Here is a 16,083-nt window from a genome sequence, read left to right as displayed (position 1 = left end):
GAGCTTTATATAATCCTCTACACATTCCACTTTCCTTCGTCACTAGATCTAGGATTTTACCGCTGCTGCTACTGTCAACGACAATAATATGATGATGATAGACTAGTATGTATACATCCCTCTCTCTGTCTCTCTCTTGCCTTCTATGTTTTGTCTCTCTTTCATCTGCCTCTCTTTCTCTCTCACCCTCTCCATTTGAGGAAGCCTGGCTCTCTTTCTCTCTTGCCTCTCTCCCCTCTATCTCCCCCCTCTCCCACTCCCTCCTTCGGTTTTGGTACAACTCGGAATTAGCACAATATGTACTAATATCATATTGAATTGATGGCCAATACAATATCTGGTACCAATGGTTTTATAATAAAATAATGAATAAAAAAATATAAATATATCAAATAATGAGATATTTTATATCATACTCATAAGTTTTGCATTCTGTAACAATTTAACTAGATACCAATTTAGGAAAAAATTCATCAAAAGTTCATAAAGACTTCGGATGACAAAGAACTGAAAAATCTAAAATTTTTGAACTTTCTAACGTAAGTTTAAGTTTATTTATTTTAAAATTAAGTTTATAAGAGGAAAAATCACAATGATAGCAAAAAACATTGCCATTGCCAACACTATATAGTATCAATAATTTTATATTTTTTGAATTAGTCATGAATAAATCTTAGAATTCAACTATAATTTGAAAATAATCTCATAATTCTAGATCAATTTATTTTTGAAGAATAATTTGAAGAATTATTCGATCAAGATAAAAACTGAGAATAATTCAAATTTTTTTTAATAATTCGGAGAATAATTTTAAAGTATAGCTTACAACATTATAATAGCCACTATTTTCAACTCTCACTTTGTTTGACTTGGCACTTCGATTGGCTAGATGCTAAAGAAAATGCATGAAATTAAAAGGAAAGTTTTGGCAGTGGGGATACTTGCATAGATAGTTGAAAATGAAGCTTACACGAATCTCTTTAGACTCAAGGTTACAACATTATAACAACCACTATTTTCAACTCTCTCTTTATTCTAGATGCCCAGATGGTTGCATCACTCTGTAAGATAATTACAGGACATGCAGAGATTGGAGCATAGGACATGGATCCAGCAAAGCAAAATAATATATATATATATATATATATATATATATATATATATATATATATATATATATATATATATATATATATATATATATATATATATATATATATATATATATATATATATATATATATATATATATATATATATTGTGTTCATGCTTATCAAACATTACAAGGTGATCAATGCATGGCCAAAATGATATACTAAGGTGAAAATGGCTAGGGTACAGCATTGACATGCCACCAACCAAAACTATAGGTAGAAATGGAGAATTTAGGTAACTTAATGATATATTGTGTTCACACCTCTCTGCTTAGCAACTAGAGATTCTGGGATCTGAGTCTTGGGCAATAGAGGATCAGGTCCACTAAATGCATCTAATTACATGGGTACCATTTGAAGTTGAATAACATCGCTTCGAATAGGATCTTTTGCTCAACTTGCAGTTCATCTTGTGATAAAACAGTGTCCTCGAACCGACCTCTTTCATTTTTCTAATTCACAGTTGTTTTTTTAACAGTTTCGATAATCTACAAATCACGGGCGTAACCTCGACAAGAGTTCACCATTCATCATCTTCCTCATCAAAGATCCTATTAATTAAGCAAAGACTTAAGCGACAATCCAAACTTCAAATTGTACCAACGCGGTTGCAACCGCATCCAATCACCTTTCATATTAAGGCAAAGTCCATGCATGAATAAAATAACGCAAGGATCGCTATATAAATGCTCTGTCTGGTGTAGAACACAACAAACTTATAGTTAATTTAAGATGGATTACATTATTCTTGTCGAGTGAGTGATTCCTCTAACAGATGGAAATATATACATATGATAGCCCACATCAGGTCAAGATCCAACAACCGCTATCTCTTGGCTCCATTTACGCCTATTTTCCCTCAGTGAGTGCTCACCCACCACTCCACAACCAACTCCCCACCAAGTCGAGGCAGTAATTTGTTGTTTTTAATTTGCCTTCATTCAAGCTACAAAGATGCTTCTTACTGTTCTGGAGGCAAGGATGCATGCTTACCTTAATAGTTTATTCTAAGAATCAGTCTTGGGTAACGTGGCCTTCAATGATTGAAATAATAGAGATTGGCTCAGTATCGATACAAGGGTAAACCATCGCAATAGCGAACTGGCTTAGTGAAGGACATGTGTCCAGTTCTCCTTGGAAACTGTTGTCTCTGGATTGGAACTCTCTGTTTTAGATCCAATTAGATCATTGAAAACGATGAGACACTCATCCATTAAAAGCTCATGGGTGGGTCGGAAGGCCAATCATGTAATGGGAGGGATTCTAATGATCATGATTGAGTTGGGTTCTTGTTGCTTCTTTGTTTGTTATATGTTTCATCATGAACAAGCCCATGATAGCAATCGCATCACTCGAAATAATTTAATTTCTTGTTGTTGGAGATGTTTATTGGCTCGGTTGGGAAAACAAAATGAAAGCTTTTTCATTCATTACCCATCTAAGAAGATGGGTAAGGCTCATCGAAAATTATGATGTAGGAAGAACTTAACCCAAGGTTATTAGCACCAAAACCACAATAGATTTTCCAATGGAATCAATTGACATTCTGTGCGAAATCTCTTTAAAGTAATAGCGTGCATAAATGGGTGATAGCAACATCTTTCGAGAGATCAACAAGAACAGAGGGATCATCCGCAAGAAGTTAAGAACTTGATGGCATTTTTTTTCCCCTTTAAATTACTCTTGACTTGGCAATTTAGTTTTCTTCCCATTGGATGTTCCATGGCTGCAACACGGTATTCCTTGTGAACCATATTTTTTAGACTATTAGTCCACCCTTTGACAACTCTACCGACATCATTTTCTTAACGTTAAAACCAGCTAGCTGCACTTGGTAGTCAAGGTTTCGCTGCTGAAGGCTTGTGGGTAAGCCAGCCTGCAAACCTTTCATTAAGCTCGTAATTCCATGAGGACCAACTGTTCCCAAGCCCGTAATTGCATCAAATATTGTGTTCAGCAATGCTCGTTTTATTACTTGGTACATGAGACTGTTTATTTGTATAACAAATTGTGAAAACATGTCACGGCTTTTATCTAATCTCTTCATACATAAAACGAGCTCTGCAAGGTCTCTCTCTCTCTCTCTCTCTTAGTTTTTTGACTCCTTTTTTTTGGCCTTTCATAATACCACTGTACATAATTTGTTTCTTATGTGTGTGACCCTTCTGCAGAAGATATAGAAACATGTCATTATGGTTTTATGAAACAGTTATAAGTGGTCATTGTATTATAGTAAATGCAAAAATACAGATGAACACACAATTTTGTCAAATACATAGAAATAACATAATCATATAAACAGCAATTTTATCAAATAAAGCCATTATTTTGCCCTCATTATCTATAATTTTGCTATGAAGTAAAGGTCATTTAAATGTTGAAAGAGTGAGGCACAGCCGTAGAGGCAAGCTTAGATTTTGGGCCCGTGAGCCCGCCCAGAAATTCAAATCAGGCTTTATTAGTAAAATGGAACTGAGAGGAACTGGATTGATTTCTAACTGCACAATTTTAATGTCACAAGTGAGCAAAATGTATTTCTAAATTATTTTATCCCAGTTATAGCTTGAAAACTTTTAATCATATCTTCGACACAACGATGTAGATAATAAGGAATAGAACTTGAATCCTACTGCTGCAAATTAAATTATGCACCGTTCAGATTTAGACTTTAAAATATCAATGTTGACTTAAGATTGATTGTTCTGAAGGTTTCTTCCTGTGCATTCAACCCATATTAAGAAATGTTTATTTTAACTTGTTCTAAGCATTTCAAATAGTGTCCATCATGATTTTACGGGTTTTCAATTTGGTCGATTGATTATGTTACTTGCACCATAAAAGATTTGAGCTTTAACCCTCATGATTGAGTTCTAGCTCAACTCACAACGACAAAAACACCACCTAATGCACCTTTTATGATGCAACAATCTACAATCTTAGACCGCAATGGCTGCAGGACCATTGCTTTGGACAATGATGAAAACATGTAGTTTCAGGTAAAATAGAGGATTAGCAATAAAGCGTGTTGTATCGTACTGCCCTACTGCTACTCCAGCTCCTGCTGCAACATTTATATAGAACAATACATTATTTTTGGTATAGTCTTTGGGCTAGGCAGGCTCTATAACATGCCAGACATTGTCCTGGAAAAAGTAATCAAGCCGAACCTGTGCCCTCAAAGAACAACTTAGTTAAGCCCAATTATGATCGAGTTGCACATCCATTTATTCAGTTTGAGAAATCTACACCCTAACCTATTTGCAGCTCCAAGATCAAAAGAGAGTTTATTGAGCTATCAATATTTCATAACTTGTCATAGCACTCTCCTGGTAACTATTTATGATTCAGAAGAATTCTACTTTTGGTACGACTTGTTTGTTACTCTTACAGTGTGAATTCATATTTCATCCTCTACAATAAATCCAGCATCATCTTGTCCGGATAAAAAAAATGTGTCACTGCAACTTTCGTTATCCATCTAGGTTCTATCTAACATTACTACAACTTTCTCGGATCCCTGAACGAAATGCTATACATACAGTTACTTGTTTCCAATAAGTATCTCCTCCTACAATGCGCAGGACCATCAAAATCAATTCAAATTAGTTAGCATAGGTAAAGAGATTGGGGGCCTGGGGATGTCTTTTTCTAATGCTTAAAATCAGGGAGCCCAAAGATGCAAACCTGAAGCAGCGAAGACAGCTGCTGCCCCACTTCTGGACTTCAACAAACGCGCAATCCTCCAGCCTGCTCCAGGACCAGAGCTATCCATCTGGTTACATGAATTTTTTTCTTAATTATAAAATGGCAATGCACTGTAAGGAAAACCACAAGAAGCATAACTCCAGCAAACATTTATTAAAATTTATAACAGGATATGCCGATATCATATGCATCTACATGTAAAGGCAGCAGCAGGCAAATAATTATCATCCACATACAAAAAATTTATGAAGACTTTAGAACATAAATATGAATTGAAATTTGATAGCAGGTTTGTCTGCTATATTTCAAGTCATATCGTGCAACATCTAGCTATATAATGATGGAAGTAATTCAAAATAACAAATTATTTGTTAGAATATATCAAGGTCGCTACTTCCTAGATATGATGAAGACTGTTGAAATAAACCTATGATTATAATGCTACAGAATGTGTATTGAAGAGACTGTAACTATGCTTTGAAATAATAGGACTGCCCTGCTTCCAAGATTCAATCACTGTTAGATTCTCAGAAATTGGCAACTTTTGAAATGTTATTAGGTCGAACAGCATCTGATTCAAAAATAATAATAATAATAATCTTTACGCTGCATTTTCTCATAATAAGAAAGAGATGACCTGACATAATTCATTTGAACATCTTTCTTGCACAAACCAGAATCGTATCCAGCTTTAATAATAAATAAAGCTTAAAAAAGGCTGAATAATTATTCCTTAGGGGACTTGGAGGGAAGTGAATACAGTCCCACAGTAAGATCTCCTATCCACTACATGAGGCCAGAAACACAGTCATCCATATTAGAATCACCAACAGAACTATCAAATTTACCAATGAAATGTTCATATCAGCAACCAAATCAACTAGCCTTTCTGTCTGACCAGAGTAGCTCTCATCTGGAACTTCTGTGCTAGTTCAGTACTGACCGTATGTGCAAGTTAAAACTTGTGAATCAGCTTGGTTTCATCTCGGCAGTGGCCTGCTTTGATCTTCCATGCTCGATGCATTATCAAAGAACTCTGGATCTCCCAATGGCCAGTAATGTGTAATAGTATGTGTTAGTTGCCCACCATTCTCCACCAACTTGACACCTCAAACTGAACTTACAAACAAGAGAGTAACCAGTCAATAAAGAAATCAGAAATAAAGAATACAATGATGTCAAACTTGTCAATGAACTACTGTAAAAGTATAAATGATCTTTCATTACAACAACCATCTTTAGTGAAACTAGATGTCTGTAAGAAAATCTATAAAGAATACCATGTACATTTTCCATGGAATTCTTAATCTCAAATGTGTTTCTTTGTCATAGTGATCATCCCTTTTAGTTAACTTTAATATAAAAGTCTGTAAAAGTACAAGATATTATGAACAAAATCATATTTCTGATCACCTGAACTGCCATTCATCCTGGTCTTGGTGCTACAAGTCAGCTAACAGAACATATTACAACAGCTTGTAGTTAACGAAGAACTGGTGAACAACTAAGTCAAACCATATGGGCATGTCAAGCACATGTCCAACGAGGCCCCAAGGACAAGGCAAATGTTTGGCATTGCTTTTTCTTTTTCATGTTTTTTTTCCTCAAAACAAAAATATGAAAAATCAACACAAAAAACATGTATGGTACTACTATTTTGGTATTCTGTTTTTAAAAACTTTCATGGTTTTTCCAGTAAGTGAATATAAGAAAATTTTGCTTTTACTTTTTATAGAAAAACAAGGAAGTTGAGATTTAAACTGGAACTCCTCCCACCCCAATTCCTGGATCCCCTTTCTCTAAACCATCTGGATCCCAACCCTCCCCTGTTATTGTCATTGCCATCAACATCACCACCTTCTATCCACCCTGCACCCTCCCCCTCCTCTTCACTATCTCTAAATCCGATCCCCTTCATCCACACTACCTAGATCCCACCCTCCTCTCTATTAACACTATTGCCAACACCACCTCCACCCTTTCCTCTCTCCTTTCTCCCCTCCGCCGTCCCCCAGCTCTTATCCAACAACCCTAAACCAGAACCCCTATCTGCACATTACTCAGATACCATCCTCCACGCTAATCAGATTCAAGCCAATCCTCCTCCTTTCAGCCTTTCATTTCTTATACACTTTATGTCCGATATCATCATGACAAAAAAATGATGGAGGGAAAGCTTGTTTGAAGAAAAGAATATCTATGGTATCTATGAAGAATATCATCCGAATCTCTTTTATTTTGTGTTACTTCTCATTCTGCTACCTTGGGAGGTAACTTGTTTGCTGCTATTATGGGTCTTTTTGCAATAAGCACGTCTTTGGTTCTATCTCTTCATATGATAGGATCATAAATTTTCTCAAAATCTGAGCTCTTCAATTTCTTCTTTCTAAATATATCTTCAGTCTATTTTGCCTAAAAGAAAACAACTAATTTTCCCCAAAAATAGTTTGCTCCATTCCTTTTTTTGGCACAAACAACTTTTGCTTTCATGACCCATGTTTTCTTTTTTATTTTTAAATAGTGGATCCTTTCATTATGTTGGGGATTTTAATTATAATTTTCAGAGAACTTCCAGTAAACACCATAACAGAGGGAAGTAAAAAAGGAATTATGAACATCGACCATGCAACGGTTGACTTGCCATATGATTTTTATTGAAAATGCAGGCTCTTTCCTCTAGTTCATAAGTATGACATTGTTAAGAGTTTTCTTTGGGTTAATATGTTTTTATCTAATACCAATCAGGCATTTCTACAAATTCCAACTTCAAGCATAATGCAGTAATTGATGAGGATATATTCGCTATTAGTCTTAAAATTTGTGCCAAACAGATAATTGCGAATCCCGACATCAAACTTTTCTGGTGCCTCTCTGTTTGTACTCTTTTCAGGTCTGGAGGAGCCTCAGAGAGTGGCTACCTAGAGCAATAAGCTAACACTAAATAAGTGGTAAAGTAGAAGGCCTTCTATCTGCCAATGAGGTTAATGGGATTCATGGCAAGTCCCTCCATTGGTCAAAGTTGTTTTCATAAGAATTGAAGTACCTATCCACAGAGAATTGAAACACAATTAACTCAAAAAGCTACAGACAGCAGGTTTTCAAATCTTGAAGGATCATATCTTGATTAATCAGGCATACCTCACAGAAATGGGGTAAAGCTTGTTTGCTTAAGGTTAGCGTATAGTGTGATCTAGGATTATTGTAATAATATAATAATAATAAAAAAATTCTACTCCCTAAAGATATGACATCATTTCTCCTAAAATCTTTCTCTGCATGTTTTCTCAATACTTTGATGTAAGTTTCTATTTTTTTGAAAAATAAGATAATTATTTTTTTATATTTTTTTCTTTTCTACATGCTTTTCTATTTTTTATTTTTTTATTTTTAATTATGTGCAGGCATGAGGATATTCTGGTGGATGCAACAAAATTAGGAAAAACAGGATGAGAAACAAGGAAGCATAAGAGATCCACCAAGAGCAAAGTGATGGGACAATGATGGAAATGGTGTGTTCAGGTTCTAGAACGATAGGGATGCTCCAAATAAGAGAGTGCTCAGGTATGTATTGAATGGATGGAAAAAGGAAGACCAAGCATAAAATGGGCAGAAGTCATGATAAAGGAGAAGGAAATCCCTGTACTGATTCTAAATTTAGCGCTTAATAGAAGGATCAGCAGAGGAGCCATAAATCCAGCTCAAGCAAGGCAAGAATGTTGTCAACAAGATCAAACATTTTGTCTTCGTTATACTCTTGCTGCAATTAGTGTGGTATTTTTTGAATTTAACTAGAGATCATTTCTATGAGGCTGCTTTTCATTTGGTTCTTTAGCTTATATGTGCTTTTGAGATGAAAACAACTTCATCAAAAATTATCATCTTCCCCCTTCTTCTAGGCCTTTTGCAAGTCCAAAGGAATTTTGAAGGGTTGCTCCTTGGTTGCATGAAAATTAAACTGACTGATAGAGTAGATCTCCCTAACCACCAACTGGCCATATACATGACAACCCACTCTCTTGCCTAGATTTGCTATGGCTGGGAATTTGACAATATTTTCTATCGTGTTGACATCCAGTCGACAATTGGCTATAAAACCTGTTCAACCTATTAAACCTTCTCAAATTTGAGTCATGCTCTGTAGACAACCCCATATTTGATGGAAAAGACTTGTGTGACATTGATGAATTAAGAATCATCTTAATCTAAATATATTTTAAGGTTCTTAACTTGAACAGGCTTTTAATACAATCAGATACCACATGAGAAAACTTCATATTTTGAGTTTCAAACATAAAAAATGTTTATCATGTTTCTAGAAAATTTCAAGACAAATACAATAGATGTCATTGAAGAAAACCTACATTGATGTCCCACACCATCTACCCTGACTCCTCCTAAAACAGTCACTGAAGTCCAAGTTCAAAACGGCAAGTACTTGAACAAGTGATGCTTTCATTATAGTGAAAGGAGGCATAAAATTTTGAGTGTCCATAATATAATGGTTGTCACTGCATGTCAAGGGAAAGCTTCCAAATAGGTCTTACTTTATTGAGGTGAATGAGGATGAATCACTTAAATTCAACTATTCATGCCATACAAGTTAAAATTTAGTGAGGGCCAGCAAAGAGAGTATATTATGAATTCTACAATTATGGGGAAGTAAATGATTATCTTAGAAATTAACATGTGACTAGCTTCATAAAGCTAAGTTGCTCAAGGATGAATCCTGTGCAGCAAGTATATGATGCAATCTGTATCCAAGAAAGATAAAGGCATGGTGTAGCTGAAAGGGTAAGCAGCCCTTGAAACCAGTTTAGGAAAAGATGCAGCAGCGTCCTTGGATAATATTTGTTTAAAGATTGCTTCACAAATATTTGAATTTAAAGACAAGCCTAGTATCACTTGTAAACATACATGGAATATGTTTCCAGCGCATCTGAAATCATTCAGATTGGAGTCCAAATGAGAAAGATAATGAAATAACACCAATTATGATGAAATTAGCTTGTTAATATTGGTCATTATACACAAAAGTAAGTCTGTTCATTGGGACAACTTTTCACTCTTGCTTGTTCAGGTCACACATATCTGGTTCTCTCAAAGAAGCATCGCATGGTTGTAAAAGTAGAGTTTTGACATTAATATCTAAGTTGACCAAAACTTAGGCTCCAGATAGATTTTTCCACATCTTTTACAGCTCTGGTGTCTCGCACTTTTCCTCCCTCTTTTTATGCCTCTTTCTCACTTTAAACAATTTAGTCTCTTCTTCTTTACAGCACTTCGTATGGGAGCTGGACAATTCACTTCAAAAACAATGGAATTGATTCTACATCGCACCAATGAGATGCACAAAACTTAATTATTTAGGATGGTGCGTATAATGTAAACTTAGCATCACTTAGATGCTATGTGATAACTCCAGAATTCATAAATATTTCAAAACAATAACAAGTATTTTAGATTTTTTTGAGATTATGTCTCTTTAAAGGAATAGAAACAAGAAATAAAAGATAATACATGTCTGTAAGAAGCATGAGCAATTGGTTAATCATTCATTACTTCATTGGGCTAGAAATTTGCACAATTCAACCTTTTGAAACATGGGAAAAAAATACAACTGCAGTCAAGTTTGTCACGTTCTATAAGTCGACGAAAAAGATCTTAATTACCTAATCATAGATGCATGGTGAAGAGTATAAAGACAACATAGTTATGAGGGGCAGATTCTACCTGAACAGATCTGGAGAAGGTAACCCATCAAGTGTAGATGAAGTTTTGCATCACAAGTGATGCCAAGAACACAGCATGAGATGCCAGCCTCATCAGAGTAACCTTATAGATGAAAGAATTTCCTAGCAAATTATAATTTTCTTTACTCATATAAACAAATCCCATTCAACAATCAGTCAGTAGTCAGTTTCCCTGCAGCAAGACCTCCTACTGCTTCACCCCCCTTGCAAGATCATGCTTCAGCAATTCTTCAACCCATCCGCCACCATACCTTCCTCCCTGCATGCCCACCTTTCACCAACATTGTGTACATCGGTTGGTCTAGTTAGTGCCCTTTCACCTTCATATCACCAAAAAAGCTGAAAAGGAGAAGTGTTTGACCTTATGATGCTTTAGTTATCACAAAATCAGGCATAAAACTGAGTGTCCATAGATAAGACAAAGATTACTACAAGTCAATGAAAAGCTTCCACAAAAAGGCTTTGAGGGAGAGCCGATGAGTTGTTATAAGGTTGAGGGGTATGATGTTTAATCACTTAAGTTCGATAATTCATGCATAGAAGAAAAAATTGGATCAGGGACATCAAACAGAGTATATTATGCATTAATTTCCTTTATTGTTGAGAAGCATGCTATTTGGCAAATAATAATCATTTGTTGAGAAATACCGCAACCAATTGAATTTATTGTCAAATTAACTTTGCCAAAATTTTGTATCTTTAAACTCCTCAAAGCTATCAAAGTTAGGTGCCAAGGACAAGACAATGGTCACATCATATTGTTGAACTAAGTTTTCTATTCTCTATTGACATTAGGTATGTTCTAACTATGATATCAACTGTTGGCTCGTGTCAGGCTAATATCAACTCGAGGCATTGGGTTGGCAAGGCACCAATTAAGTCCTATTTAAAATTTAAAAAAAGGCTCTTAACTTCACCTTTAAAAGAAAATGTTTTAGCATGGCATGAATGCATGTTAGCACAGCATAGCACATTTCATGTCATGCGAGCCATTGTTTGGCACATCCTATGCCATCAATGCTTAAATCCTACATTCCTTGTAAGTGCTGCATATATTCTTCTTGACAAACAGTTGCAAAACCTCATAGAGGTTGGCAAGTCTTGTATTAGTGGCACTTAAGTCTAACCTTTCTCCCAAATTCTACACATATTCTCCTTGAATAGTCATACTTGAAGCTAATGCAAGTGACTTGGCACAAAAGAACAATAGTATCATCCAAGTTACATGCATGTGTAACAACCTTCATCATATGGACTTATAGAGTGCACCAAATACAAGCAAATTGGGCATCAACAACTTGGTTCAACAAAGTCCTTTGTAGTTCCTGCTTTCCAAAAAAACTGAACCTTCGAAAACCCTCACATCAGGCATCAACATGTGACTAACTTAAAAAGATCAATTGGCTCAAGGATGAGTTCTATGCAACAAAGCTTATGATGTAATCTACCTTTAAGCAAAATAAAAGCATGGTGCAGTGGAAGGGGTGGTTTAAATCTTGGGACCAGTTATTAAAGCATGGTGCAGTCTATCCTCAAAATAATTATCAAAAGATTGCTTTACCAAGAAAAGCACGTTTTGCATTTAGGGTATGATTGTTCGGAAAACTATAAAAAAGGAAAATGTTTTCCAAAAAATAACAAGTATCCTTAAAGATGATCTTAATATCATTGAAAAGCCCTTAGAGTAACCTTCCTAGCACATCCAAAATCATATACATCAGAGTCAGAATGGGAAGGGTACGGAAACAGAATACATATTGATGAAATTAGCATGTTCACAGCACTTACCGTAAACAAATTTAGGTCTGTTTATATAAGTGAAACCTCATAATTTGTGCTCATTCAAGTCATACACATGTACTCCTCTTGGCGAAGCACACAATTTTAGACATAGGTTTTGGGTCAAGTAGGAATAGATTTAAATGCAATGCTCTAAATTTTTTTCTTGTTACCCTCTTCTTCCTTTTATAAGGAGCATTGCATGGTTGTGAAGGAAGAGTTTTGCAATATCTCCAAGTTGACTAAAAAGTTTATGCTCTAGGTTGATTTTTCTGCAGATCTTTATGATTATGGTATTTCACACCTTTCCTCCCTCTTTTTTCATCCCTATAATCTTCTCCTTCCCTTTTATGATCACTTTGTATCTTCTTGTATACATTGTTTAGCAAGGGAGATGAACTGATTAATAAGGGAGATACGTAAAACTAAAGATTTTGGAGCACACATACATTGTGACCTTGGGATCACTTAGATACCATGTGATAACTCAAGAATTATAAATACCCCTTAAAATTGAAAATGATAACAAGTATTATGGTATCATGAGCAATTGGCCCCTTACAAACACCTGATCTTAGTCAAGGTTGAAATATAAAATTTTATCTACCAATATAGTATACACTCATTGGATCAAGTTTATGGTGCTTGATCCTAGTCAAGGAATAACATCTACATTACTCAATGAAAATTTGCATAGTGAAAGTACAAGAGGATGTACTGGGGTTCGAAAAAAAGAGAAGAGGGGGGGGGGGGGGGGGGGGGGGGTGTGCAGCTCTTACCTAAACAGATTAGTGAAAAGTAACCCGCCATTTGCAGATGAAGTATTGCATCACAGATGCTGGCAGGAATGCAGCATGAGATACCAGGCTCATCAGATTAACCATATAAATGAAAGGATTCCTTGGTAAATTGTAATTTTCTTTGCTTGAATAAACAAATCCCAATCACAATCAAAAGTCAGTCACCCCTAAGCGAGACCTCCAAGTGCTCCATCCTCTTTGCAAGGTCATGCTTCCCACAATGCTTTAACCCATCAACCACCATATCAAAGCTCTGTGGCCTCGGCACCAGTCCCATCTCTGTCATCTCCACCAGATAATTGGCGGCCTCGACATACCTCCCTCCCCTCACGCACATCTTTACCAGCATTGTGTACACTGGCCGGTTCGGTGGGTGCCCCTTCACCTTCATATCACTGAAAAAGCAAAATGCATCAGCAAACCTCCCTGCCTTGCACATGGCCTTGATAATCGCTGCATACAAGCTCGGGAACGGCTTGTGCCCATCATCTACTGCATTATAGAATAGCCTAAAAGCCTCCTCGATCTTGCCCATCTTCGAGACGGCCGGGATCAGGATCTTGTACGTAGAGACATCCGGGCAGAGTCCCAAATCGTTCGCATCCTGGAGAAGCCCCACGCAGAAATCGACCTCACCCGATTTGCAGAGAGCCTCCAGGAGGGAATTAAAGGTGGAAACATCCGGCAAGATTCCTTCTTTCGTCATCCGGCGGACCATTCCCTTGGCAGACTCGAGATAGCCAGCGCGAACGAGGCCGTCGATGAGGAGGTCGCGGCCGCGGACGGGGGGCTTGAAGCCTCTCTGGGACATTTCCTCGAGCATGTCCTGGGCTTCGCGGAGCTTGCCGGCGGCACACCATGCATCGACGAGGACGGCGAAGGTCTGGCGGTCGGGTGGCACGTTCTTGCGGGCCATGCGGCGGAGGAGGGCGTAGGCGCCGTGGAAGTTGCCAGCGTGGCAGAGGGCGGAGAGGAGGGCGTTGTAGACGAGGGTGGTCTGGGGGCAGGAGAAGCGGGGGAGGCGGTTGAAGACCTCGACAGCTAGGTCGGGAAGGGCGGCGCGGCCGTAGGCGTCGATGACGGCGGCGAACGAGTCCGGGGAAAGAGGGAGGGAGAGAGATCGCATGTCGGCGGCGAGGGACCAGAGGTGGGGCCACAGGCGGGCGCGAGCGAGGGGGAGGAGGAGTGCGTCGAACTCGGCGGCGGAGGGGCGGTAGGAGGGGCGGGAGCGGGCCCAGGAGAAGAAGCGGAGGGCGGGGAGGGGGGCGGCGGGGGCAGCGGCGCGAATGACGCGGAGGACGAGGTCCGGGGTGGGAGGGGGGAGGCGGAGGCGGTTCAGGGTGCGCTCCAGGTAGAAGTCGCGCCGAACGATGCCGGCGATGTGGTGGACCACGGCGAAGTAGGCGTCGTTCGCCGTCGGGTGGCGGCGCGGAGGCGCGAAGGCGGTGGAGAGGGGGCGGAGGAGGAGGGAGGAGGACGGGCGCCCGCGGAGGGAGAGGAGCGGACCGGAGAGTGAGCGGAGCATTTGGTTGGCTGCTAGGAATGAAGTGCAGAGGAAGCTACCGGAACCGGGCGCATCATCCCCAAGTCCTATATGCAAAGTCTGCAAAAGAGTCGCCGGGTTTATTTGATATGAACATTAATATTCCTGCTCCTTTTCCGTTTCAGGAAATAATTGCGTACGATTCAGTGATTTATAACATTTTAAAAAAATTACAAATCAAACGGACCTTTTTTTTCCTAATTTTTGGTAAAATCGGATATATTATATTATTCAGTTTATTCTTGAGTAAATATAGGACTTTTTTTTTCAAATTATACTGTCAAATTGTTAAAGTTATATATTTATAATTGGTGCGGACACGAGTACTGGACTGATTATTTTGCCGGATCATGGTTGTCGCAGGAAGACGGTCCAGCCACTCTCGTTGTGGCTGGATTGATTGATGTCATTTTTATTATTTATTTTATGTGGGTAGGATTAGTTTGCATATTGTCTTTTGAGGGCCTCTTCTGAGTTGTTTTCTTCATAGGGACTTATTTGATATTTGGTGGCCCTACATATATAGGGCAAGCATTTGCTTAATTTTTTTAATGAATTAATGAATGAAAATTGGTCTTCTTCTTCCTCCTCCTCTTCTCCTCTTTCCCTTCTTCTTCCCCTCTTCCTCTCCTCTTTCTCTCTGTATTTCAATCCGTACTTCCGTCCTGCATCAGCTTTGCTTGGTGCGGACACGAGTACTGGACTGATTATTTTGCCGGATCATGGTTGTCGCAGGAAGACGGTCCAGCCACTCTCGTTGTGGCTGGATTGATTGATGTCATTTTTATTATTTATTTTATGTGGGTAGGATTAGTTTGCATATTGTCTTTTGAGGGCCTCTTTTGAGTTGTTTTCTTCATAGGGACTTATTTGATATTTGGTGGCCCTACATATATAGGGCAAGCATTTGCTTAATTTTTTTAATGAATTAATGAATGAAAATTGGTCTTCTTCTTCCTCCTCCTCTTCTCCTCTTTCCCTTCTTCTTCCCCTCTTCCTCTCCTCTTTCTCTCTGTATTTCAATCCGTACTTCCGTCCTGCATCAGCTTTGGTATCAGAGCAGGGCTGACTTTGCCTCTGTTGCTGAAGTCGAAGGATCCGGTTTATGGACGGACCCCCGCCGATTCCTTTTCGGCCTTTTCCTCATCTGTATTTTGCTAGATCATTTGCACCGCAAACGCCGGAACGCACGGAAGGTCGTCACACGGCACGTACTCCGAAGAAGAAGGGTCGCTCCCTTTCCTCCTTATTTTCTTCCCTGTTCATCACCTCACCCACTGTGAAGAAAGAAAAAGCAAAACCCTCCCGTCGGTCGACTGCTACCCGGCATCAATCCACAGATCGCCTTCGC

The 16,083-nt window shown here is 38.4% G+C and overlaps 1 protein-coding gene across 7 annotated transcripts; it reads right to left on the bottom strand.

Annotated features, from left to right (window-relative positions):
• Nucleotides 1-3,117: 3,117 nt before the first annotated feature.
• Nucleotides 3,118-14,785, bottom strand: LOC103709441 (pentatricopeptide repeat-containing protein At5g18390, mitochondrial). Of its 7 annotated transcripts, none has more exons than XM_026805547.2 (5): nt 13,169-14,785; nt 10,591-10,949; nt 5,709-5,974; nt 4,840-4,927; nt 3,118-3,320 (listed from the first exon to the last, which is right to left on the bottom strand). In XM_026805547.2, exon 1 carries the CDS (start codon nt 14,712-14,714, stop codon nt 13,347-13,349), a length of 1,368 nt encoding a protein of 455 aa, XP_026661348.1. In that variant the 5' UTR covers nt 14,715-14,785; the 3' UTR covers nt 3,118-3,320; nt 4,840-4,927; nt 5,709-5,974; nt 10,591-10,949; nt 13,169-13,346. The 7 variants fall into 7 exon arrangements, with proteins under 7 accessions (XP_026661348.1, XP_026661351.1, XP_026661347.1 ...); XM_026805548.2 differs by lacking the exon at nt 3,118-3,320 and adding an exon at nt 3,336-4,723; XM_026805550.2 differs by lacking the exon at nt 3,118-3,320 and having other exon boundaries at nt 3,334-4,927; nt 5,804-5,974.
• Between the last annotated feature and the right edge of the window lie 1,298 nt (nt 14,786-16,083).

Source organism: Phoenix dactylifera, chromosome 9 (genome assembly GCF_009389715.1).
Source record: "Phoenix dactylifera cultivar Barhee BC4 chromosome 9, palm_55x_up_171113_PBpolish2nd_filt_p, whole genome shotgun sequence".
NCBI classification, from domain to species: domain Eukaryota; kingdom Viridiplantae; phylum Streptophyta; class Magnoliopsida; order Arecales; family Arecaceae; genus Phoenix; species Phoenix dactylifera.
The sequence above is the reverse complement of the archived record's forward strand: the minus strand, read 5'-3'. Positions and strand labels throughout refer to the sequence as shown.

Excerpts from the sequence above, each read along its gene's own strand:
- LOC103709441 (XM_026805547.2), bottom strand. The coding sequence starts at position 14,714 with ATGCTCCGCTCACTCTCCGGTCCGCTCCTCTCCCTCCGCGGGCGCCCG.